A 27,357-nucleotide genomic window follows, 5' to 3' on the forward strand; every position below is an offset into this window, starting at 1 on the left:
AGAATTCACCAATAAACCGTGAATCTGTTTTTGGTTTAAGGTTTTCTAGATCTTGCAGAATTACTTTTTGTGTTTTGAGATAAGGTATCGAAGTAGAAAGATGTTAGTTGGAATTGAGTCACTGGCCTCCTAGTGGTTTCATAGTCTTGTCCCAGCACCAGGCCTGTGCTGGGGCCGCCTGCACAGGGATGAGCTCACCCCAGCCGGGGGTGAGTACGGATCTGAGACAGCTCTGAACTCAATCATGTGTTCATGACACTTATATCCTTATTATAAAATCGATAACAGTATACGAAGACTTACCCAATTTTGAGTATGTCTGGTTTGCCCAACGTTGTAACGTGTAGATCTTCAAAGGAGTGCTTTCAGCTTAGAAATCCTAAATTGTTTTTTGATAATCTCAAGATTTTAACCCAAGACCTGGTTTTCTCCTATAGGAGTATTTCTCTGCTGTTATCAAATAAAAGGGCTTATCAAAAGAATTGAGCTGTCATTGGATATCTGCCTTTTAAAATATCTCCTTTAAGACTATTTTTTCTATGAGTCAGAATGCTTTTAGAAAAGGGACTTTGTACTAAGGCAAAAACCAGTAGATGGGAGCGAAGATGCTATGTGAGCAGATTCCCCTTTCAGGGGTGTGTGGAGCAGCACACAAAGGAAGTCTGGAAGTTACAAGTCAAGTCAAAACCTCCTTCCTAGGCTTCCCTGGTGGCGCGGTGGTTGGGAGTCCGCCTACCGATGCAGGGGACGCGGGTTCGTGCCCTGGTCCCGGAAGATCCCACATGCCGCGGAGCGGCTGGGCCCGTGAGCCATGGCCGCTGAGCCTGCGCGTGCGGAGCCTGTGCTTCGCAACGGGAGAGGCCACAACAGTGAGAGGCCCGCGTACCGCAAAACAAACAAACAAACAAAAACCTCCTTCCCTGATCTTGAGGAGTGCATAGTGTAAAACAGACAAAAAGAAGATACGTTCAAGTGTGAGTGAGCGAAGCCTGCTGAGAGCACCGAGGGCAGGAGACTGTTTCGTGAATGTGTCCCCTCAGCTCTCTGAGCAATAACTATAGAGGAATGAAAGTAAATACTCAGGACTAGTAGGCCACTCCTCTGACCCAGCCCCAGCCATGTGAGATGCAGGGAGGACCCACGGGGCATGTGAGCCAGGGAAGACATGAAAATTCCTAAGGGCCTTTTCAGTGCTCACAGCCTTCACCTCCAAGGCCCCACCCCTGTCCCCACCACGAGGGCAGCATCACATCCCTGGGAGGTGGAAACCTCTGGAGTCCCACAGATTATCCTGATATGGCCCTTACCCATCTTTCACATCACTCACCCCCCAAATGTACCCTCACGCCTGGGTTCTGGAGAGCCACTAAATAACAGAGAGGGTAGAGTTTGCAGAGATGAATAGCTGTGAAAATGGAAATCAAAGAATAGGTACAGGGGCTCAGTAAAAGGAAATATGAGTTATAGTTGCAGAGCTTTTGAATACAATCATAGTCAATGAGATGGAAGAGCGTGGAAGGCCTGAGCATCTGGCCCTGGGGAGCGGGCGATGCACAGGCTTGAGGAATGTGCCAGACATACAAGGACATTATATATATTATATATATATAATCATATATATATGATTAAATAGATAGAGGATATCTCTTTATACATGTATATATATCTATATACTTATATATATATATATACACATATCTATATATAGATGGATAGATAGACCCTCCTTATATGCTCTTCTTTTAAAACCTTTTCATCATGGAAGTTTTTCAACATAGCAAGTAAAGAGAATAATAGTACAATGACCTCCACACACATGCCACTCAACTACAACGGTCATCAGTTTACAGCCAATCTCGTTTCAACCAGACTTCACTTGCTGGATTATCTTGAAGTAAATTCTAGAGATCATATCATTTCACCTAGAGCTACCAAATGATAAAGACTTATTTACTAAACATAACCCCGTATCTCTATCATATCTAAAATATAAATTATAACTCCTAACGTTACCAAATATCATTATTTTTTACATTTTGCTTATTGTCTCACAAATTTTTACAGTGAACTTTTCTCAAACCAGGAGCCAGAAGCGGTCCACACACTGCATTTAGTAACATGTCTAATGTGTTTCTTAAGTCTCTCTAGCTCTCTCTTTGGAAATTCTTGTGACATATTTGTTGAAGAAGCTGGACCATTTGCCCTAGAGAATTTTGAATTACGCTGCACTCCTATGAGGGTTGTATGAGGAGGTGGTTCTCAAATGTAGCTTGCAATTCATGTCACTGAAAAGGGCTCGTAAAAATGGGGGTTGCTGAACCCCATCCCGTAGTTTCTGATTCAGTCGGTCTGGGCTTGGCCTGAGAACCTGCATTTCTAACAGGTTCCTTGATGATCATGATACTGCGGGTCCAGGCACACACTTTAAGAACCACTGGTATAAATCATCCTCTGCGTGCCACATCGCCTTTCAGTTGGTGTTTCTAACCAAAGGTTTGCTCTGAGTGAGGGATTTTATTTCTTATGGGAATCTTCAAAAGTAGTATTACGTGCTTTTCTCAGGAGGCACAAAATGTCCTTTGTTCACTTTTGTGGGACTAGCAGCCACTGATGATTATTACTTAATTCCATTTGGCATTATGAATTATTTATATTCCAATAATTCTGTCATTTCTTATTAATTTATTTCTGGAACACTTTTACTGAAAGAAAACTTCTTTCATCAACTGTTTGGTTACTCAGAGGTACAGTTCCTATGTTAAAGGCGGCTTAAATCTTGTTTCCTGTACCCCACCTTTTATAAACCAGTTTTAAGAATAATGAATTTTTTCCTAGTATCCTCTAAAAGTGATGAATGAGGTTTTAAAAAAACTTAAGAACTCATGAATTTTAATATATCCAATGCATTTGAACATATAACAGTTCTCATTTTTATTGGCGCTCAAATTATCCTGTGTTTCACCAGTGTGAGCCCCTTTGTGTGGGTTCTTGAGTCCTTTTGACCTGATCCTAACAGTTTTTTTTGTTTTGTTTGTTTTATTTTAATTGAGATATAATTGACATGTAACTTTTTGTTAGTTTCAGATATACAACATAATGATTTGATATTGCAAAGTGTATATATTGCAAAGTGATCACGATAAGTCTAGTTAACAACTGTCACCATACATAGTTACAATTTTTTTTCCCTTGTGATGAGAATTTTTAAGATCCCTCATAGCAACTCTCAGATATCCAAGTAAGTACAGGCATACCTAATTTTATTGCACTTTGCTTTATTACGCGTCACAGATATTGCAGTTTTTTAAAACTTGAAGGTTTGTGGCAGTTGAAAAAGACTATAGATGCCCTGTTTCCAACATTTGCTCACTTTGTGTCTTTTTCACATTTTGGCAATTCTCATAATATATAAAACTTTTTCAGTTTTTCAAGCTTACTTGTTTATTTCTTGTCTGTCCCCCCACATAGAATGTAAGTACCATGAGGGCAGGGCCTTTTCTGTTTAGTTCACTGCTGTTTCCCCAGAACATGGAACAGTGCGTGACAATAAATGTTGGTTGAATGAATGAACCTGAGTTACTTTAAGTATATCAGGATAACAGTTCATATTTTCGCCTATAAATAGGCTCTTGGTTTTCTCTTCCCACTTCAAAACTACAGTGTAAATAACAGGGAATAGTAAAAAATATGGAAGATGAGTTATTTTGCTTTAAATATTCCCCAGATAACTGTTCATGAACAGGGTTAATAGTAGCCTGGATAATAAGATGAGGCAAGTATAAAGAAATTCCTCTGCTTAAAGGAAATGTATTTTTCCTTTAAGCAGAAAGGAAGATATATCCAAAGTGACTTGCAATCTTTACATGTATTTCCACTGCATAGAGTGTGCATGGGTGCATCAAAGCCTTCCTTCTTGCTGATAGAGTGACTGGGTGTTAGACATCTGTTATACAAAATAGACCAGCTTCGTCTATACTGAAACCCAGTATAAAACCCAGTGATAAAGCCTGATGCCTAAAAAGGGACTCCTGTGTGTTGGCATGCACTAGCTTCACTTGGCTTCAACACCCTCTACACGAACAGTTTCCATCCCTCTCCTTGAAGTCCTCAAACAAAACCCAGTCTTCTGAATCCACATCAGTTGGATTCCATTCTCCCCACTTCTTCAATCATGTTTCCTATCTCTTGCTCATTACTGATGGCATAGGCCCAGTGCTTTACACATAATCCATAAATCAGTCTTTGGTTGCTATTGTCCAATGACTCAACTCTCAGGCTGGTGCAACATTTTCTTACCATCTTCCATTTTAACACATTATCTCTGTTTAACATGTCATCTCTGGGTCCAGATTTTGTGAACCTCTTCTCTCTTAACAGTTCCAAAAAGAGTGCTTTTGCACTTTATTGGGCAAGATCGTCAATTGACATTTGTAAAGTCACCAAATAATCAAAACACAAACACGGCAAATACAGTGGAGACCAACAATTTGTGAACTTAGACAAAAATGACAACATAAAAGTATTGAAGTCACCTCTTAGATGTAGCTAGGGTTGACAGGCTTTCTCACTAGAATGGCTTGACTCAAACCTAGGAAAGTTCTCAGAGTAAAAGTTGGTGCATATAAGAATGTCTAAAAGGACAGTTGCAGATGGATGAAGGTTTTTACTAGGATAATCATCAGCTTTGAAACAGTGAATATATCAGAATCCATTACTTTTCGTTTTCTAGTTGACAAGTGCTTAAAGCAAATAGTCTATAAACCATTTTCTTATGGAGGCACACAGGCAAAATGGCTGGATTTACGACCTGGAGCTGCCTGTCCTCAGGCAGCGGTGCAGCCCCCTGGGCAATGCACGGGCGCAAAGGGACCCCAGTCTTTGCCAGCTGTAGGTGTGGTCACCGATAACTTGCTAAATCTGTTAGAAAAGTCTCACCATCCCTGTGTTTTAAAGGTGTCTGGTTGATACTTGTGAATGCTGAACCTCAAAATAAGAATGACAAGTTTGGACTCATTGGTATAACTCTGCTGACAATTGAGAATTACTCATATTTAGTCATTTTGGCTAATTCGAATAAAGAATGATTACTAATTTTCAAGATCTAGGCAATCAAACCATAGTGTAATTAACAATACAGCTGAAGCTATATGTTTCGGGGTGGTTTTATTTTTGCCCACCATTGAGGCTGTTATTTGTCCTTTAAATTGGATTTTTGGTTTTATTTTTTTTATCTCATCTCTTTCAAATGTATCTCACACCAGCATACAACTTTTAAATATCTGAACTATGTAAAAGCAGTGATGAATCTCAGTGGCAGTACTTAGAGTACTTAAAAAATTCTTGTTTTGTTTTGTTTAGAATTTGAAACATGCCTGTCGGTAATGATGCAGTTATGCCCACACTAAGATGAATAAAAGAAACAGAATGCATAACACTAAAGTAACAGGGGAAATTACTGAAATAAATTAAGATACAACAAATCAGAAATACAGGAACAAAATACCATTAAGACTTGTAAAAATCTACATTTTTCTGTCCCCCCTCTGCCGTCCCACTTTATCCTCTAAATGATCTCTCCATCTCATTTTTAAGCCCTCTTTAAAATTGTACCAATTTTTAAAATCCAGTCACATCTTTTTCTTTAATATTGTTTTGGGTATTATCTTGTCAAACTTAATAGGGCCTGAATATGTCCCAAGGAAGTCCATTTGAAAGAACCATTCTTTTTTTTTTTTAATTAAAAATACTTTATTGCTAATAAAGGCTGACCAGTGTCTGAGCCTTTACAGAGCCATGATCTTTATGCTGGTGGAGGGTTTCAGCCCAGTACTGATGCTTGCTGACCGCTTTGGGTGGTGATTGCTGGTGGTTCAGTGGCTGTAGCAATTTGAGAGAACCATTCTAAGGCAAAGGGGCAGTGTACAAAACTGAATACTGAAAGGTTCCAGGCTTTAAACGGGGAACGTTCCATAAACCTGTACGTATATAAGTAGTTTGGGGCTCACAGTGCTCTTACCCTAAAGAAACCTCATTAATTTAACCATGGTAATTAGTCACCCAGATGACCCACTAAACCCTATTTGATCATGCTTTATCTGATTGGGTGTACGGTATGTAATCTGAGTCTCCTTTTTGATTGGATCCACTTGGGGATTTCAATCCCATGAGTTCCTCTTTCGCCCATAAAGTTAACTAGACCTTGACATGCTCATTTGGGCAAACCAACCACCACAGTCTATGGAAAAACATATTAAAGGCAACACAGAATCGCTTCTCCATCACTTCCCCCTTTCCCTTCTCTCATGTCAACCAAGAATGAACTTTTGAGAGCAGCAGAAGAAAGAGCAGTGGATTGAGATCACTTTTCACTCCGAGGACTTCTCACCCCAGTGGTCACTCATATGTGTTGACCACCCAAATTAAACCTGTACTCCTAGGGATGCCAGATGAGGAAAACACCTGTCCTCAAAAATATTAGAATTATAGGTCAATATTAAAGGAAGAGTTTTGTGAAATACAGAGGTGTGGGCAAAGCACCAAGAACATACACACAGAGAACAATTTTCTAATTTTTAAAATTGTTTTGACGTCATAACATAAAAATGAGAAAATTTTTGTTTTTATTTGTTTGTTACTGAATTTTCTGTCTTGCCTTTCATATATTCTGTGTCAATTCTCTCAAATGACCATCAGAAAGTCAGTCAAGCACAACAGCATTTATTAGATCTACTATAGTGAGAACCCTCACCACGTTGACAGTTGTGGGCTTTTCCAGAAAGGGGAGGTCCAGATTTATAGGGTTTGGGGATCTGGGCGCACATGGTTAGGGCAGACCTTTCTGGTGGGGAGCTGATTGGAATTGGGTAGCGTTCATGACATAATAGTTGGGGGTTGGTAGGCACAATGAGAGAAGGATTTTGAAGGGACCCTTGATATGAAGTCTGGTTTGACATGTGAGCCATTGCCAGGTGAGCAATCTATGGTTTTGTTAAAGGAGATGGCTACTCAGATGAACAAACTGGTTAAATTATTTGCAGGAACTTCTTGAAGCAAACAGTGAAATTATTTATTACATTACAAGCTTATCTTCAAAAGCAGGGTTTTTTCTGGAACAAACAATTAGGTCTCAGTGGTCTTGGTTCTCAGCCCCAATAGTTAAGCTATGTAGATGCAGGTGGTTTCAATTCTCGTCTCACCCAAACAGCTGCTTGGCTTCCCAGCATGACATCTCCTTTTTGGTTGCTCTCGGCACACTTGGCCGTTTCTCCATTTGTGTGGTTTGTTGATGTGTGTATTTCTTCTGCAAGCTCCATGGCAGAGAGCCCCGGCCGGACTCACTTTTGCTGTCTCTGTAGAATCTGGCCTCACACATAGTAGACACACACAGAAAAGTTGCTCAATAAAGAATGAATGAATGTTGTAATTCAACCTCTGGCCAATCATAATGTTTATTACTATTAGTGAAATGAAAAAACCTGACAAATTTCTGATTGTGTCTCATTATCAGTAAGACTTATTCTTCAGCAGTACCTCATGGGAGGATAAGGCATCTCATAGCCACTGAGAACTGACTCAGAAAAGGCATTTGAATTAATATGGCAGCTACAATGAACTAGAAGATACCAATGTGCATCTGTGTTATGAAATCACAAACATCTGAGCTTAATCCACCCTATTTTAAGCTACCAGAAGAGGCTTTTGTGTGCTTTTTTGGGTAGTAACTGCCTCATTTATAAGTAAGAAACTGAATAAATAATATTTATGGCTTCTTTCAGCTTATTCTTAAAGCTTCGAAATCTACAAATGTTCATGCTTTCCCACTCAGATAAGCTATGCTTACTGAAATAGCGGTTATACTAGATGGTATTCCTTCTTCAAACTACATACATGCTCATATATGTTCATGATAAATAAAAACTCAGGTCTATAAGTTCTTGAATTTTTATTCAATTTTTCCCAAAGTTGTCTTTATATATACTTCAAGTTTTCATGTAGTCCTTTTTATTATGAAAAGTTACAAATGTACAATTAGATATAGAAAATAACATAATGAATGCTCATGAACCCACTGTCCAGCTTTGTCAATGTCTAACTTTTCACATTGCTTCAGATAAATCTGTCAGGTTAATTAATATTTTTGAATCTGTTTCATCATCTCTAAAATGGGGATAATAGTAGTAACTCTCTCACAGGGTTATTGTGAGATTAAATGAATTATTATATGTAAAGCACGAAAAGTGCTTTGTCCATAGTAAATGTTACAGAAACGTTAGCTTTTATTTTTAACAATTATTATAATAAACTTTCAAGACAGATTTGTAGCATCCCCTCCCCTTTTCTATGATCCTGTTTCAATCTCTCCTTTCAATCTCTCCAATGGTGTTTACCATTTGTGTGCATTATTTTACCCTCTTAGTATATTTGTATGAATCCATATTGTTTAATAGGTTTTCTAAACTTCATATAAGTGAATCATACTGTGAGTGAACTATTGCAACATTTTTTCTTAACTTATGTTTTTGATATTTATATACTTGACACACTTTACCCTAGTTAATTTTTATTAACCCACTTCCTAAAAGTCTTTGCTTAAATGCCATTTTCTCAACAAGAAATATTCTGAGCATCTTACTTGAAATTATCCAACCCCGCTCTTATTCCCTTTACACTATTCTTTTTTTTCTCTTTCTGATAGAGTGCTCATCACTTTTGAAAATATTTCATAATTTATCTCCACCTTAGAATACAAGCTCCTAAGAGGGATTTTTGTCTATTTTCATTTTTCTAATGTGGCCCATGCTCTAACAGAGCCTTGCAGGGAGTGGGTGCACAATGGTTTTGAATGACTGATGTTGAATGATTTTGTCTCTTGCCTTATTGATGGTCATTTCAGATGTTTCCCTTTGTTGTTGCTGTTATTACAAAACCGTGCAGTAAATATTCTTGTAACTACCTCCTTGTGTAACTGTGTGAGTTTCTCTCTGGTAGACACCTACAAGTGACATTGCTGCATAAAACATGAATATCTTCAAGATTCTTTTTAACTGGTTTAGGATGTCTTAGACTCATAAGAGTTGGCTATTGAAAATAATCCTCTATAGACATCAGTAAAATCCTATCAGCAGAGAGGAATTATTAAGATAAACTTGGTTTTATTTATTGAAGTCATAATGCTTTTAAATTTGATTATATAACATCCTACTGCTGACTTTGAACGCAGTTGCTCAGTCAAGATGTCTTAGTGAATTTTCCATGCATTCTATTAACACCTGGCTCACAGACTAGTTCAGAAATGGCTACTTCAGCAAAGTGCCTGGAGACGCTAATCAACCAGGCTTAACTGGAGTGGAAAGGAGCCCATCACACCCATTCACCGATCCAGCCTGCAGGTGTACCCCGCCCTCCCCCCCGTTTCAGCTTGTGATTAAAGGGAGTTGTCCAGTGTTTTGCTGCATCATCTTTGATCACATTGAATTATCAGATGCTATTTCATCATTAGCCAGTTTCCTTTTCAAAGTTGTACCTAAGGGAAAAATAGAAGGTAACTGTAATTGTCAAGCCTACATTAGGGATTCTAAGCTATAGCCAAGAGAGAAATTAATCCTCAAAGCATTTCACACCAAACAGCAGCAGTCTGCAAATTGCAGATTATTTGTGACATGTGGCCAGTGCCGGTAGCACATCGGAGAGCTGAAATCCATTTCAATTTTTATCCCAAGCCCACGTGCACATGGTTTTCCATTGAACCAAAAGGATCACAATTGCCCCCGTGATTATTTGCAAGGAAATTAAAAAGAAAAATAGTGATTGAAGACTCATGTAGTTTTTAACACTTTTCAATGGAATATATTTTCCAAATGAGTTTCCCCTACTTCACAGCATGGTTATTGAGGAAATTCAGCAAAAGCTTTCTAAAAAAGTTGTAGTCAGTTAATTCCCCAAAGGTTTTTGTTTTTTTGTGTTTTGCTAGCTGTCGGTGACTTTGTGGAAATTATCCACAACTTTGTAATGCATTTTCCCTGGGAGATTCATAATTAGATTGTAAAATAATCTTTATGGTATGAGAACAGAATGAAAGTAGATGTTGATTACAGATACTAATTGAAAGGAAAATCCCAGTTTCAAAATCATCCTTTAAAAAATTAAGATTCAAGTCTGTCTTTATATGCTTTGTTATATAAATTTCCTTATTAATTTTTAATACCAAACAGCAACTTATTTTATTTACAGTAAGATCAGATGTTTAGAAAGCAGGGGCACGCAGTGAATGAGGAGTTTCATAGCTGGGAAAAAAACAATTGAAGAGCACAAACCTGTGAGTATATCATTAGGATAAATCCAGAATGAGATGAAATTCTAATTTCAATGACAACAAAACAGCCTTTTAAAGTTGGGTCAAGGACAAGAAAAAAAGAGGGAAATGACAGCGAAGATGGTAGCACAATGTTAAGAGGTTGAAAAAGCTACCCCATTCCTGTTTTTCCTATTTTTGAGCATAGAGAATGTTTCCCATGATGGAAAAGACAGAAAGAACAACTGAAGGAGGAACTTGTGCTTAAGAAAATTGAGAACAAAACAAAGAACACACAAACATTTTGTGTCCTTAGATCTCCAAACACTTCTATATATAATCTCAGAGTCACTGTCAGGAGTCCTTGAAATATCATAAAGAAAGAACGGAGTTCAGTGTTCTGGAGATGGATTTTTTTAACTTTTCAAAATGAGGAAAGATTGAATCTCAAAAATTGAGAAGCAATGAGTTTGATGTCAGTTTCAGCCATCAACCACCAAAAAAAAGTGTGAGCACTTAGAAGGTATGTAAGCATTATGAGCCAGCTCAGTCACCAAAGCTGAAATGTGGAAGAAGTCATAGGAACTCATCGTGAAACTTCCTGACCTTGAAGTGAGAGCTGGACCCTGGGTTGCAGAGGTTGAGCTGGCGACTGGAGACGGATGGAAGGCACACATAGGGGTCTGTTGAAGCAGTCAAGCAACTGTGGAGGAGAGAATTAGAACAATGGACTGAAGATGACAGAAAGACAAAGGGACAAAAAGGAAATGGAGAAGGAAAGCAATGGGTAAAAGAAAAGTGAATTTCACAACTTAAGGGCGAATTGTTTTTAAAATGGTGGGTTGACGTAATGTCAGATACTACAGAGAGATGGAAGGGAGCAGGGACTGGGCGAGGGCCATTGGCAGTAAGTCCTGAACTAAGCAAAGGAGTCCCGCCCTAGGGCCCTCTCTGTTCCCCCATCCCTTTCTCTAGGAGCCCACAGGTCCTGAGCCCTGCCTGGGTTCAGAATTCCCTGCATAAACAGCCCTGAGACCCTTAACTGGCTCTGTCTTCCTGAAAGCAATGGCCAACAGGTAACTCATGGTGGGGGGTGGGTTGTGGAGCTTGAACCTATGGACTCCACCATATAGGTATGTGAGGGGCTCTTCAAGAGTATAGGAACCTGGGAGTAGAAGGATGCGACTTGGCTGTGCCGGTTTAGCCAGATTCAGGAGCAGACCTCCAAGGGGTCTGAGAGTTCCAAGTCATCACCTTCCAGATCCTCATACCGCTGTATTTGTCAAAGTAAAAGGGTGAACCTTTTTTTTTTTTTTTTGCGGTACGCAGGCCTCTCACTGCTGTGGCCTCTCCCGTTGCGGAGCACAGGCTCCGGACGCGCAGGTTCAGTGGCCATGGCTCACGGGCCCAGCCGCTCCGCAGCATGTGGGATCTTCCCGGACCTGGGCACGAACCCGCGTCCCCTGCATCGGCAGGCGGACTCTCAACCACTGAGCCACCAGGAAAGCCCCGAAACATATTTTTTAGCAGTTTTTTAGTTTGATTTACAACTTTTAAATATTCAGACAAATAATATTCAGACAAAGTTGTTACACTTTCCCTGGACCAACAAGTTAGAGGTCTGTTCTCGGGGTAGACCTGGCTCTTGGGTCTCAAAATCAGAGTGGGCATTCGAATGCTTTATCAGTAGGGTGGAAGGAAACCCGCCAGTAAGATGTCAGAAGTAAAAGGTGGAAGTGAATGTTGCAAGTGTGAGAACTCTCATCTAAAAGCCTGACTTTGCAAACAAAGAGAATATGCCTCTCAAAGCCTTTTTGGAACAAAGCACCATAAGGTCACAGGTTTGGTCTGTCCGACCTCAGGTTCCCCAGCATCTGGTCAAATGTCTGACACTAAATACATGAATGAGTGTGGCAGCAACAAATAAACAGGAGTCTTCCCGCATACTACATTTGAACATGAATATTGCCAACTACAAGGTCAAGTCAAAGAATAGAGGGAGGGGAAATGAACATCTGGATGCTTCCTATAAATTTTCACATATATTACAGATCACTTCAGCCAAATGGGTATTTTCCCCAGGAAAGAGAAGGTTAATAAGGGTTTAAAAGGATTGGATATGATCTCTATCACAGATCTAGAACTAGTATCTAGAAAGATCCTTCTAACAACAAGAATGTTTCATTATTAGAATGGAATTCTTTCACTGATCCTCTGATCCCTGTCACTGGAAATCTTGAGACAGAGTCTATAATGTAGCTGGCAGAGGTGTTACAGAAGGGAATTCTGTACCAAGAGGGAGGTTGGTTTAGAGAGAGTAATCACTAATAGCTCTTTAAAAACTAAGATATTTTTGTTCTTTAATACATGACTATGTATTACGTAAATCTGTCTTTAATCTTTGCAGAAATTAAATGCCAACAAGTCCATAAAATCTAAGAATTAGATCTGATTGTCGTTGGTATAAACGAAATAATCAGAGTGCCTCTGGCAGTTGTGTGGCTGTCTTAAGGAAAATATTTTGACATTTCCACAATGGTCTGAGTAATTGCCTATCAGGGTGGCCCCAATCTGAACCAACTCAGCAGGCCTGGCCTCTATCTCCCATTGACAACAGAGCCCAACTCTTGCTGAAAATTAGCTTTATGTTGACAAGGCCAGTAGGAAATGAAACATTTAAAGAACTCTTTCTTGTTTCAATAGTGGTATACTAATATTTTGTGTTTAAAAATTCCACCTTGTGCCCTGGGGCAATAGACTTTCACTCAGAGGTCCTGAAAGTGTACCATACAGGCTTGTGTCGTTGCCTATTTTCCAGTGCTCTTGCTTAGGAAACCCAGAAGGCAGTGCCTTTCCCTCTTAATTAATTTATTCACTCAGCAAGTATTTATTGAGTACTACCCTTGTGCTGGACCCTGTGCTCGTTCCCAGGTCCTAGATAAAGCAGTGAGCAAGTCTCCGTCCTCGTGGAGCCTGTCTGTATTCAGGGTAGATATTAACAAATAATTACACACATAGTTAATGGAACTGTGCCATGTGTTATATATATGGGCCCTCAAACTGCTTTTTTTATATTTATTTCATTTATTATTTATTTTATTTATTTATTTTGGCTGTGCTGGGTCTCAGTTGCAGCATGTGAGATCTTTAGTTGCGGCATGTGGACTTCTTAGTTGCAGCATGCAGACTCTTAGTTGTGGCATGCATGCAGGATCTAGTTCCCCAACCAGGGATCAAACCCAGGCCCCCTGCATTGAGAGTGCGGAGTCTTACCCACTGGACCACCAGGGAAGTCCCACAAACTGCTTTTTAAATCAATTTAATAAGTTGTCATTGAGGCAAGCTTTATATGTGCACCAACACATTTAAATTGAATGTATTACCTTTTTTCAAGAGTATGATGATATACAATAAGACTATACAGCCTGGCTCTACCACCAAAGAAAGCCCGTGTTTGTTACCAAGTCCAAGCTGTACTGCTCACTGCACAACAGGCCAATAAATGAAGAGACAAAGTGTTAGGGCAAGGAATAGCAACTTAATTTGGAAAGCCAGGGAGTGGAGAAGATGATGGACTTGTGTCCCAAAGAACCATCTTACTCAAGTTAGAATTCAGGCTTCTTTTATACCTAAAGGGGAGAGGGTGTGGCTTGTTGTTGCAAACTTCTTCTGGCCAGAATTCTTTGTTCTCGCAGCTGTCCCTGTAGGTTTGGTCACAATACTCCTATAAAACTCCAACAAGACAAGTGTTATCCTCTGTTCTGCAACTTTTTATCTCTATATGAATGGAAAAATGTTAATACCTTTAAAGGTCAGAGCCTTGAGAATGAGCTATCCTGTATATTTCAGGCTGTAGGCAACATGGCAACATTCTTTAACAAAAGATGCAGAGCCAGCATGACTAAGCACAGGAAACAGAGCACAAAGGTTAGAGCTAAAGAAATAGATTCAATATGGAGTCAGGTTTGTTCTCTGTTACGTGTTCATTGTCCCTTCCTGTTTATTTTTTTTATAGTCACTCCATGATGAACACTTAAACCTTTGAAATTCTGTTTTGCTTTTGTTTTTTGTTGTGTTTAGATTTTTGATGCCTCTACAGTAGTATATTTTCTCCCCCAAACACAAGAAATATACTCAAGTTAATCAGACCTAATCTTATTAGTTTGAGGGTGAAAATAATGTAGTATGTAAAATTCCGAACTTGTGGCATTTTTATATACAAATCTAACATCCACTTCTGTTAAACCACCCTCACAGGCAGAAAGTAGTTTGCAGTGCATAGTCTGGGATTTAGAGGTAAAATTTCAAGGTAGAACTCTCTGTTACTCAGCTCTGTCATTTACTTTACGTACAACCTGGGTATCAAAAGGCAAGTAACCTTGAATATTACAGAAGAGCTACAAGTAGAAAACAGAGCCCCTCCCTCCCTCGCCCACAATGAAAAACAGATCAGCTCTGGTTAAACAGCTCTGGTTAAACAGATCAGCTCTTCTGTTTAACTGATCTGTCGTCAGTTCTCTTCTTTGACATCTTTGTGGAATATTTGTTTTTAAACCACAGCTTGTTTGCCATAATCATCCATCTGTTGATTGTATACTCAAGTAATGCCCTTACTATGTGTCATGGCTGACTCAGAAGGCTAAGCAGAAGCTAGGTTAAACAGTTGCTAACTGTCCTTTTTGTCGGAAATTTGAGTTAGGTTCCCTTTTGCATGTTTGGATAAGTGGAGGTGCTTGGGGATCTGCGGCTTAAGTTATGTGCATTATTGCCTCTATTAATTCACCTTATAAGTATAGATATGTAAAGAGAGCAACTTGAAATGACCAGTGGGATTAAAAAATTTTTCCAGCTAGTTCACAGGTAAAAATATGTCATAAAGCTTTATGATATCAAATGAAGATATCAAATTGCTTATTTATTATTTTAGATTATTATAGTGAATAAATGAATTAATAATTAATAAAAAGGCCACAAATTTAAAGCCTTAAATGTATACTAGCCATGTGCATACATACTTGATCGTCTCTTATCTTTCAGCACATTGTCATAATAAATCTCAATTACTTAATAGGCTATTGAACTCCTTTAGCAAAATTAGCCTCTAAATATTGAGGGTTTGGTTAAAAAGGTATTTTTGAAACAGCAGCAGAACAACTTTGTCAAGTATGGTCTCACAAGTACTCCTGTATTCCAGAGACTCTCAAAATAACAGCTACCATTCATTAAGAGCCTACTATGTACAAGGAACTGTACTAGGTAATATGTATACAAACATATAGATACACACACACACCATTCACAACAAGCCCATAAGTTGTGTACTCTTACTCTCCTTTTTACAGGTAGAAAATGAAGGCTTTAGAGCTAACACGATACCTTTGATCCAAGATAATAGAGCTACTTAGTAGTACAGGTAAACAGTCCCTTCATTTCCTTCTCCTCTTCTTGCTTCACCACTGTTTCTCACTTCCTCCTGGGCCAGGTACCTGGGGTGTGGGCCAGGCACCTGGGGTGTGGGCCAGGCTGGGGCTGAGAACACCTCCACCCTCACATGTAGGGTAAAGAGAGTGTGTAATCCACCCACTGAGGGAGAGAGGAGAGCCAAGGATAACCAGGAAAATGCACACATCTAGGGTGGATGCCAATCACCCTTCTCTAGGCATGTGGGGAAGGACTCTGTGTCCTGAGGTGCGTGTCTGTGCCTCACATATTCTCGATTTTATACACAGTCTTCATTCACAGAGATGTTACCATTTAGTGCATTCTTTCAATCCAGCTAGATTTGTGAAGTCTTCTCAGGCAACATTATGCTTCTTTTCCTTTTCGTATCACACCAAAAACAGTGCTGGACACAACACTGATGCTTAGCTTATTTCTTCAGCAAATTTATTTTCAAGGAAAGACTTCGATAACAAATTAAAATGCCTAGGGTACTACATGTTATACAACTCATTGTTTCTCACTCTAAAACCATTGTTTAATGTGCTTTCCAAGTAAATTAGAGCTTCATATTTGCCCTCCAAGAGAAGCCATGGTTTCTACTTTCTAATCTGCACAAGACTAGCAAGAAGTGACCGTCTCCCCATCATCAGCTTCAAAACCCGCCATCTGAGAGAGTCTCAGGCTTTTACTTGGGAAATCACCTGCTAATGTCAACAGATCATTGAATTTCTTCTTATAGCAGAAATGACTTAGTGTCTAACCTTTATTTATTACTAGCTAGCATATAGCTAGCTAGTTGTTGCAGAACTAGAGCATCAACCCAGGCCATGATGACGATATGTTGTTTTAAAAGCCATGAAGCCCCCAGTTTTGATAGTTGATATAAATATATATCAAATATATATCAAATATTTATTTGAACATGTTACACATGTAATAGGAACTGAGGTAAATAGGCCTTTAATGTGAGGGTATGTGTCAGTCTGACAGGGAGTTGGGTTGTGTTTAATGTTTGCTGTAGTTGAAGATGTCAGAAATTCCAGATTCATCTAGTTTTCTTGATTTTTGTCTCCCCTCTGACTTTGGGCTTCCCTAAGCACTCCTCCTCAGAATCTGTGTCTTGAAGCTCTTTCAGCTGCCACCCACTGTCATTTTACTGGAGGTCTATTGGTATGTGGTAAGGTTAATTGGTGGGGGGTGGGGGCAATAGTGATCTTCTGATTAATTCTCAGTCTTCTAGTGGGTCTGTTTCTTGGTCTGTGACCCTCACGAGTATTTCTCCAGTGGTACAGGGATTTGTCCTTTTTTTCCCCTGCCTCCTACTCCCTCCCCCACAGGTAGCATTCTCAGTCTATGTCCTTGAAGCCCGGATTCCTGTGGACTGTTCTTCCCCCATTTGGTGAGACAGGCTGGGGTTAGAGGAGTGCCCTTCTCCCATAGCTCCAGGGTAGGTGTTGGCAAAGTCCTTCCCCAGGAGGGCAGACCTCTGCTATGGAGAAGGCTCTGGACACTTTTCACAATGCTTACTCTTCCCCTCCCTCTTCTAGTGCCACAAGGGGATCCTCACCTTTTGAGGACCTGGTGGATTTCTTAGAGATAAAGATCGGGAAAATCTGTAAGACCTCGGCCCCTAGAGTTTCTCATTCTCACACTAGTCCACACCCATTTATAGCAATTCATCAAAATTACTGTCTAAATGTTTCTACCAGTTTATTGTTCCAGCAACTTCTGCTCCACGTAAGCAGATCAAGTTGTGACTCACTGGACTTGCCTGTCTCTCCAGATATCAGGGAGGTGCTTTGCCCTGTGACATCAGTTCTGTGATTGGGCCAAGAAAAGTTATTGATTTTCAGTTTGCCCAGATTTTTCTTATTATAAGGATGGGAGTAAAAACTTCCAAGCCCTTTACATGTTCAAACTGAAAAAAAGAAGTCTTGACCTTTATTTCTTAAGACAATAAATCATGTAGCAATTATTTCAACTAGCTGCTTCCCTTTTAAATAATCAAAAATTTTAAAAGAAATAGCAGCAACAGTCAATAGATATGGATATGTCATTAATATCATCAGCAATAAATATACTTTCTAATTTTTTTGGTCATTTCATCCTGCTTTCCATACATTCAAAACTGCTGCTTGAGGTAAAGGTGGTGATTATTCTTAATAAAGGAATTGGCATTTAGAGTAACCAATTTATCCAAGAGCATATAGCTAGCTAGTTGTTGCAGAGCTATAGCATCAACCCAGGCCATGATGACGATACCTTGTTTTAAAAGGCACGAAGCCCCAATTTTGATATTTTCCTTCTGTAATACATACCTCCAACTGCTCTATTTTCAAGTGGTGACAATGGCCGCAGGCTATTCTTTTGAGAAAATTGGATGAAAGGAGAAGGAAAGAGAGAGGATGGTAACTCTCTGCTCAAGGCTGGATTTTTGCTGAATTTTTAAAGGGCAAGATTTGAATACATATGTAGTTTGAAGTGAACAAGCTGCAGAGCAGCAGCGTTTGAGGAGAGTGAGTGAATGCTGAGTTAGACCATAACGAGCTGAGAGGGGACAGGTTAGGACAGATGACTAATGACTCTTGTTTTGAAGAGGAGGAACCATTTTCCCTTTTATCCTGGAGGAGTAGAGATGGAGGATACAGAGGGGTTGTAACTGGGAAGGGATATGAAGTTAGGGGTGGTACACTTGATAGTGGCCCCAGGGTGGGGGGTGGGCGTGGGGGGTTCTCTGGAAGGCTCTGAAGGTCTGAAGTAGAGAACGGGTACAAGATGTTCACTGGGGTGTGCACCTGGGAAAGGAGAAGGGGGCAGGATTGGGCTGAATAAGAAGTTGAACTGCCATGCAGGCCCAACAAAGCCGCAGGCCACCAACAGAGACTTGGGAGCAAATGTTGCCCAACAGCAGCTCATGTTGGGACAAAACAGATGGGCAGGTCCACCTCCCCCTCACCCAGTCAGCAGATTCAGGGGTCCTGGGGAAGATGTGACCTCAGGTGAGGCGGCTCTCTGCAGCTGAGGAAGACCAGACTGCAGGCCAAGGCATCTCTTGATGTCCTCCTGCAGCTCGGCCACAAGCCTTCCTTGCAGGGGGTCTGGGTCCCGCATCTCCATGTTCACCACAACTGCTTTACATTTTTAGACTTGTGTCAAGTGAGGTCCTGTTTTGAGAATGAAGTGTTAAAGGTTAATTGAGAAGAATGGTGATGATTTGGAAGAGTCCCCAAGGGAGAGGGGAGAGGGTGCTGGCCAAAGACAAGTGACAGAAGCAAGTTCCTTGACAGTGAGTGGACCCCGAGTCTGCAGTAGCACCATTCTCAACAAGGATGCAGCTTCAGGCAGATGGTCTGAATTTCTTTTAGTAGATATTCTAGTCCCATTTTACTATACTAGCTGTGATTGGCAGAACTGGAACAGAGGAAGAAAAACAGGTGGTGATGTTTACCCAGAGCTGGATATTGGATATTGGCAAAGAAGGTACAGTAGAGGTACAAAGGGATCATGCATTCTAAGCATCACTGACGTCTTCACATGTGGGGTTCAGGCTGGGGAGAGAGGTTTGAGGTCAGACAAAGTCTGCTTAACCAATAAGCAAAGTACACACAGGGCTGGAGGTCAGAGCTGGGCCCTCTGGGGTGAGGAAAGAGGAGGGGTGGAGGAGGAGCCCCTCCCAGGAGCCACAGTCACCGAGCTGGTGGGCAGTGACCACGCGGCGGATGACTCACCCATGGAACAACTGCTGTTGAACATCTCATCCAGCCAGGCCGTGTTCTAGGCATGGCTGATAGAGCAGTGACAAAACAGCAGTGGTCCTGCACTTGTCGCCTTTGCATTTCAGCAACAGAAGAGAGAAAACAAAGTGAATGTTACATTGGAACTGTAGGTTAGAAGTTGCTGAGAGCTATGGAGAAAATACAACAGTGATGGGGATTTGGGGGGATGAAGATAGGCTGCAGTTTCACCCAGGATGGTCCTGCGAGCCCTCACTGAGAAGGTGACATTTGAGCAGGGACTTGAAGGAGGCAGGGAGTGCTGCATGCAGATATCAGGGTCGAGAGCTTTCCAGATAGACGGAGCAGCAAGTGCAAAGTCCTGGAGACAGAGCCTCCCTGGGGTGGTCAGAGCCAAGAGCAGGTCAGCGGGGCTCAAGTGCAATGAGCAAGGGAGAGAGAAGGCTCAGGGGCTACACAGTGAGCCAGGCAGTGGAGGACCTTACACAGGCCAGTGAGGGCCTTGGAGTTGACTCTTGGTGAGATGAAAAACCCATGGCGGATGGCATGATATCCAACGTACATATTTTAACAGGAGCCTCTTAACTGTTACCTTTTTTTATAAATTTATTTATTTATTTATATTTATTTTTGGCTGTGTTGGGTCTTCGTTTCTGTGCGAGAGCTTTCTCCAGTTGCGGCGAGCGGGGGCCACTCTTCATCGCGGTGCGCGGGCCTCTCACTGTCGCGGCCTCTCCCGTTGCGGAGCACAGGCTCCAGACACACAGGCTCAGTAGTTGTGGCTCACGAGCTTAGTTGCTCCGTGGCATGTGGGATCTTCGCAGACCAGGGCTCGAACCCGTGTCCCCTGCATTGGCAGGCGGATTCTTAACCACTGTGCCACCAGGGAAGTCCCTTAACTGTTATCTTGAGAAGAGACTGAATGACGGTGCATGAAGGCAGCTGATGGCTGCTCACTGTCGAGGACATGACCTGGGCCAAGTAGACAGCAGTGGCCTCAAAAAATGATCCATTGTCATGTGTGTGGACCCTGTGTGAAGAATTTGGAAGAATTCAGAGTACACCATTGACCCCGGTCCTCACGCGGTCTTCATCTGCCCTCCTTCCCACCTCCGGGAACTTTTCCCTCTCTCCCTGCGCTACTGCATTCCACGTTCATGTCTTGCATTTCTAGTTTTATTTTTAAAACCCGTTTCACACTAGCTTTGTATCTGTCCATTTCCCATGCTGATGTTCCCGTGATGAGCACAGTTACAGATACCCCTCCCTGGTCTTAAATAGCTTGACCCCTTACAACTCTTCCCTTCTAACTCTATGCCGTCTCTATCCTTGTTTTTTATAGTTTATTGCATCCACCAGGTGTTTCAGGTAATTAGTTAGTCTTCTGTTAAAGATGTTTATATTTGAGCTATCATTGACATCAATCCTTTTAGTTATATCTTAGGAGAATGTTAAAATACAAATTCTGAAAATAGGCTAATTTTAAATTGTTTTTTATTTTACCTAGCATTAAAATAAGTCAAATCAGTTTTTCTTAAGTGGGAAGAATGCTAAGGACCACTTGTAAAGGAAAAAGAATATCCTCTAAAACTAAGTTTGAATGAAACAATTTTTTAATGATATTTCTTAAATATGTCTAGATATAAATTTAGATAGAAACTTTTTATGCTTATACAACTAGAAGACCCAAATGAAAATGTATAAATTAAATATAAATGAAAGCACAAAACCAAAAGTATTCAAATTAACTCTATGAATTTAATATAGCAGATGCTGTCATCTTACTGAAACTAAGTCAGTACTTGGGGTACAAACAGGGCCCTGAGTGGTCTGATCTTAGCCTGCCTATGACCCTGAGCTTGGGGAACCTCAGTTCTGCTGTCTCTCCTCCTGTGCAGCTCCTCCCCTCATATACTTGGCACCAAACCACGGGACCCTCACTTGTTGGGAATTTGACCCTGGAATTCTCTCTGCCTCTGTTCCTTTCCTCATTAGTTGCATAAAACTAAAATATGCCTCCTTGCTCCCAAGGAGATCTAAAACTCAAGAACTGACAGGACTCTGAATTTCCACAGCAGTTTTTGGTTGAATGGCAGCCAACCAAATTATCCAGAATATACCTTTACTAATTGTTTAGATCAGAACAGCAACTCTGAAATGAACAACTTCTCAAAAAGAACCACAGTCTGCAAGTCTTCGTGGCCTCCAGTGGGAGAAAAACAGCTCAGTGTCTCTTGCAAAGGTCGGGATCTGGCGTTCCTTCTTTGTAGTATTGGACATGCGTGTGGCAATTAATTTACTAGGTTTTCACCAAAATATTCACCTTGGGATTTCCATTTATTTTCTTGGACTCTTGTCAGGTGGTGACATCACCTGTTTACATTTTGTTCGTATTTGTAAAATTTTTTTTGTATTAACTTAGTGAACATTTACGAACCACTTTCTCGGAGTATGAAATGCAATAATGTCGAAGACGAATATATATTGAATATAGTAACAAAGACTAAATCTCCGTTCCAGCGTTTCATATGACCACAGAGTTTCAGAGTTGGAACTAACCCAAGTCAAATTCATCTCTAAAATATTCTGCATAAGTAGTCATTTACCCTCTGTCTGGAAGCCTCCAGTTACTGGCTTATAAGGCAATGTATTCCATTTTTAAATTAGAAATTTATTCATATTGAACCCAAGTATTCCTGCTGTAATTTTACCTGTTCATTTTAATTCTACCTTCTAGAATAATGCACACATCTAATCCTTCTTGCAAAGGATAGCTCCTTCACCCTGCGGAGACAGTCGCCTCCCTCCACGGCCCACCCTCCCCCAGGCAAACGTCCTCAGTACTTTCCACGTTCTTACATCACAATATGGAGAAATGCCTCAGCCTCAGCGGTTGCTTCGGCACATTTTCTTACAACCCATTTTCCTTAATAGAAATGTCAACAGATTCTGTCATTCATAGATTTGATCCCAAAGAAACAGGTTTTTATATCAATTCTGTTTCCAGAGTTTATATTATAAATGGCTGCAAATTAATACTGTGGAATACTTCTATTTAAAAGGCAGGGATGGAACGCATTTTAAGTGATAACTAGTATGCCCTGGCATAGATAGATAGACAGATAGACAGATGTATATACTTATGTATACATATGTATATATATGAGTATGATTTATTTATTTACTTATTTCTTTTTACAACTGAAAAAAGAAAATGTGAAAGCTTGCATAGGCTCTCACTGTCTGGGTAGAACTAGCAGATGATGGGCACAAGACTGCCCTGGCCCTCTTCCCAGGTCTTTTCCGTAAGAGACACTTTCCAAACGGAAATGCAGCATCTTTAGGGTCTTGACAAATCCTCCTGGAAGAACCAGGCAAGATTCTAAACTATAGCCGAATCCCATGAAGACGGGGCATCCAGATGCCCCATCTTCATCCTTCACTCTCGATGTGCAGAAGCCCAGCCTGGAGGCTGAGGAAACAGGATGTGATAAATAAGTGAAACGAACCTACATGTGCCAACTCCCCATCTCTGGCCCCATGAAATCCTGGCTCTATATTAGGGATAAGTGACATGCTGGGCAGAAATGACACAGTGTCCTAAGGCCCCACAAAGGCCAGGTCACAATCAGGAGGGGAGAAAAGGCCTGGCCAGGGTCACGTGTGGCTCCTTCCTAAAGAATCACAGTGGGGGGCAGGCTGCAGGCGGAGTGCCCTCGGGCGTTTGCTGTCTGGAGGTTGGTTAGACTGTTTTGCAGGTAAGCATTTGTGTCCTCCCCCAAAGCGACACTGGTCACTGTGAGAACAGTGCAGTGAGAACATAGTACTGCACAGAATGGGAATAACACGTTGGTGATTAACTCTTCTTCCCAACAGCTGGCTGCCCCAACTCCTTGATTAAAGAGCTCCATCACTTCAGGATTCTTGGAGAAGAGCAGGTGAGTCAGCCTCTCAAAAGCTACGCCAGAGTGTTATGGAAGATAGACAGTAATGAGGCCGTTTGGGCTCTCTCCGGGGAGGCAAGGGGTGTCTCCTGACCCTCAGCGCCTGAAACGGGAAAGGGAGCCGTGCAGGGCCTATGTGTGGGAACACTCTTTCCCTCTTCTATCCATCAGGCCTGACAGGTTATTAATTGGTACATCTGCTACCTGCCAGAGCATTACATCTCGGGACGCGGCAGTAAGCAGGTACAACGTAGTGGCAGATAAGCAAATAAGTGCCGAGATGAATTATGCCTAAGACATCGAGCATCACAGACAGCCCTGATTTGATGTCTGTAGGTGGATGTACAAACTCTTTTCACCAGAATTTTATATTTTGTGTGTTACCTGTATTGCACTTCAGCCGCTTTGTCTATGGATGTGAACATGTGACTTATATACAAAAGCTGGCCCATTTAAAGTTGATTATTTAAATGTTGCATTGTGCTCAGTGAAACATGTCAGGTTCTAAGTAGATGTGTTAAGTTAATAATTCAGAGTGCTAAATATTACCTAGATGTATATGTATAAACACACACACACACACACACACACACACACACACACACACTTGACCACTTAAAAATAAACCTCCTAATCCTCATATGGAATTACAGGCTCCGTATTATTATTATGTTAAATCTGATATCAAGCTATCCTTGAAATACTCATGCCATATAGTTTACAGCATGCTAGTTGACCTATTTTATACTCCCGTATTGATTTTTACTCGCAAAGGTGGTCTTTGCCCACTCTGACCAGAGAACATGCAAATGGAGACGTGGCAGCTCAGTTTTGTCAACAGATTTTTGGTTTGTGTGTTTTTGTTTGGTATGTGTATGTCGCAGAGTTGGACTGCCCATTTCCAATATGAGATTTCAAAAGGGGGATTAATTAGGGGAGGATGAAAGGCTGGAATCATTTCCAACTCCTTGAATTAGCAGGTTACAGTGAGCCTCATTCATGTTTTCATACTGTAAATTTCCAGAATAGAGAGCACGGGTGTTTATTCAAATACAAGCAAAATCAATTATCCTCCATTGCAGGTAAGAGCTGATAACAGACCCCAAACATACCTATTTATGAAAACACCTGTATCTCACAGCTATTTTCCTGTGAAAGCCTGAGAGATTTCTTATAGCAAGAATCATTGATTATTACCCTGAGATTTCTGCTCAGGTAATGGAAGCTTCTCTTCTAACTTGTACCAATATTTGCAAATTGTTTCCATGTTTGTTTTAGAGTCATTGGGTGATGAGTAGGGAAAAAAGCCAACTATAATCATCTCCTTAGAGTTGCATAAAATTCAAGCCACTTTGCATTTTCTTAGACATTTAATCAAGCCATAATCAAAATCTATATTACTCTGATCAGTTGTGCTACATGGCCACTTAGTGCATCACAGCAATATTGATTTTTATTTCCTGAAAAACCACATTTCCTTCCTTCCTTCTTTCCTTTCATTCGATGAATACTTAACTGTGCACCTACTCATGTGCTGTATGCCATTCTTGTTTACAGGGACAGAGGAGTGAAAAAGAAAGCCCTCTCAGACTCACATTCTAGTTGAGGAAGGCTGTTATGTTACATGCACACAAACATGTTCAGTATATAATATGCTAGATGGTTATCATTGCCATGGAGAAAAGTAAAACCAAAAAGAAGGATAATGAGTGCTGGCGGTTGGGGGAGCTGAGATTTTATACAAGGTGGTCAGGAAAGGTCTCACTGAGGCAGGTGCTAGGTGCACGAGGACCTCAAAGGTGCAAAGGGAAGCACCATGGTGACATCCGGGAAGAGGTTCCCAGGTAGAGAGTAAAGTGAGTACAGAAGCTTTGAAGCAACCGTATGTAATGCTTATTTTATGTAAAAAATATTATAAAATATAAGTTGTGGTTGGAATAAAGTAGGAAGAAATCCAGGAGCATGTAAAGTGGGAGCCAAAGGAACAAAGCGTGTCCTGATCAAGCAGGATGCAGATGGGAAGTGAGCCCTGGAATTTGAAACTTGGAGGCCATTGTGACCTTGACCAGTGGACTGGTGAGGGTGAAAGTCTGCCTAGATTGGGTTCAATGGAGAGGGGAGAAGAATGGGAGAGAGAAAATCTAGATACTTTTTTTTTTTTTTTTTAGGAATTTAGCTAAATGAAAACAAAGAAATGAGGTAGCTGCGGGTAGGGAATGTGGCATCAAGAAATTTTTCATTTTTATAGGAAAAAAAATGCCATGTTTATGTGCTGATGGGAATGATTCTGCAGAGGAACAGGGAGATTGATGATGCAGAGGAGAGGGGAGAATTTCAGGAGCAATGTCCTTCATTCGACAACTAGCAGAGTTAAGGTTTGGCCAGAGACGAGAGTGGAGACAGCTCAACCTCGTAGCCGTGGGAAATGCAGAATATGTAGGAAGATTTTTGCTGCTGTTTCTCTTTTCTCGGTGAAATAGGAAGCAAAGTCATCAGTTGAGAGGGAAGATGGGAGAAGAGTTTTATAGAGATAGGAAAGGATGATGAAAGTGTCATTTAGGAGGCTAGGGAGTGAATAAGTGTAAAAAACGAATGAATTTGGAGCAAGATCAATCAGCCTGACTGTTTTTCTGTCACACTGAACTGTGTAGGCACAGATGCAGCAAAGGCAGAGGGTCAAGTTTAACCAGCCACACGAGTAAAACAAAAACAAGAGAGAGGCAAAGGAGCTCTTTGCTGGGCAGACCTAAGGGAGTGAGTATAATGACTGAGCCTGAGATTTCAGCTGGCTAAGCAGAGAAGAGGGATGAGGGGAGAAAGGGATGGGGAAGAGGTGGGAGGACCCACCGGCTACAGGTCCCAGTGGGTTCAAGGAGGCTTTGGAGTTTGGGTTTTTGAAGGGTTTAGCTGGAGAAGTAGGTGTTGGCCGAAGAATGGAATACTTAACATTGAGATTGTGGAGGTGGTGCAGTGACTGGAAATGACAGGGTCAGGGGAGGACCAGGAATGTTGCTGGCTGAGTTAAGGTAGCCAACGAGATGACTGCAGAAGTTGAGGGCATGGACTTAAAAAGCCAGGGTGTTGGAAGTATGGCCCATGTGGACACTGAGCTCCTCCAGAACTGTCACCAGAGCAGACTTGGAGAGAGTTCTGGTGAGTCAAAAACTGAGGCTTCTAGAAACAGGACAGGGAAGGGAGAGAGAGACTGAGGGAGGTGGGCATCAGTAGCTGACTGCAAAGGAGAAATAGAGCACGAAGAGCGGTTTGAAAATCCCAGCTGGAGAGTTTTAGAAGGAGAAAGGAAAACTGTTCTGCCTGGGGTGTTGCAGGTCAATACTCGGTGGTGCAGAGGGTGCAGTGGAGAAAACATTTGAGGGGCTGCAGGGGAAGCAGTGTCCTGAGGTGTGAATCAAGTTCAGTGAGGGAAGAATGTGAGAAAAACACTGAGAGAGTGTAAGTTACAGGGCACTTACTGCTGACTGACTCCGAGTTCCCCATGCTCAGAGGCAGGAGTTGGGGCAGCTGAAGGACAGGGTGGGGAAAAGGGGTGGACAGAGCTGTGTGTAGGATTGAGGGTCAGACCGGAGAAGTGACAAGGGAGCCAAGGATCTCTTGGTGATGGATACAAACAGGTCACATCAGCTAGGGATATTTCCGTGCTCATGAAACATGACAAAACGTAGTGGCCTCAGGGCAGATGGTGGCACGAAGTCCGGAGAGGGAGCAGAAAGTTCCAGCCCCAGCGCTCCTGCCAGTGGGGGTGGGCGGCCTCAGCCGGAGCTGTTGAAACTCTCAGGCTGTCTCTGGGTGCTTGAGGCAACTTAGATTACTTGATGAAACAAAATGTTTTATTCTGTGTTACAAGTTCCCTCTGACAAATCATTGTAGTCTCTAACTTGGCGTTTTGGTTTGTCAAAAAGGAAGAGTAATGCTAGGTCATCTCTTA

The 27,357-nt window shown here is 41.3% G+C and overlaps 1 protein-coding gene across 17 annotated transcripts in view; it reads left to right on the forward strand.

Moving 5' to 3' along the window:
* LOC137204361 (E3 ubiquitin-protein ligase parkin) overlaps nucleotides 1-27,357 on the forward strand; it is a 1,432,750-nt gene that overhangs the window by 1,054,488 nt on the left and 350,905 nt on the right. For all 17 annotated transcript variants that reach the window (XR_010933571.1, XR_010933572.1, XR_010933575.1 and 14 more), the window contains one exon: nucleotides 23,344-23,405. Coding sequence is in view for 12 of the 17 variants with exons in the window: in XM_067701593.1 (XP_067557694.1) it covers nucleotides 23,344-23,405 (62 nt within the window). In the remaining 5 variants the exon portion in view is untranslated. The remainder of the gene's footprint in view (nucleotides 1-23,343; nucleotides 23,406-27,357) is intronic.

The sequence above is a fragment of the Pseudorca crassidens genome, chromosome 13 (genome assembly GCF_039906515.1).
Source record: "Pseudorca crassidens isolate mPseCra1 chromosome 13, mPseCra1.hap1, whole genome shotgun sequence".
NCBI classification, from domain to species: domain Eukaryota; kingdom Metazoa; phylum Chordata; class Mammalia; order Artiodactyla; family Delphinidae; genus Pseudorca; species Pseudorca crassidens.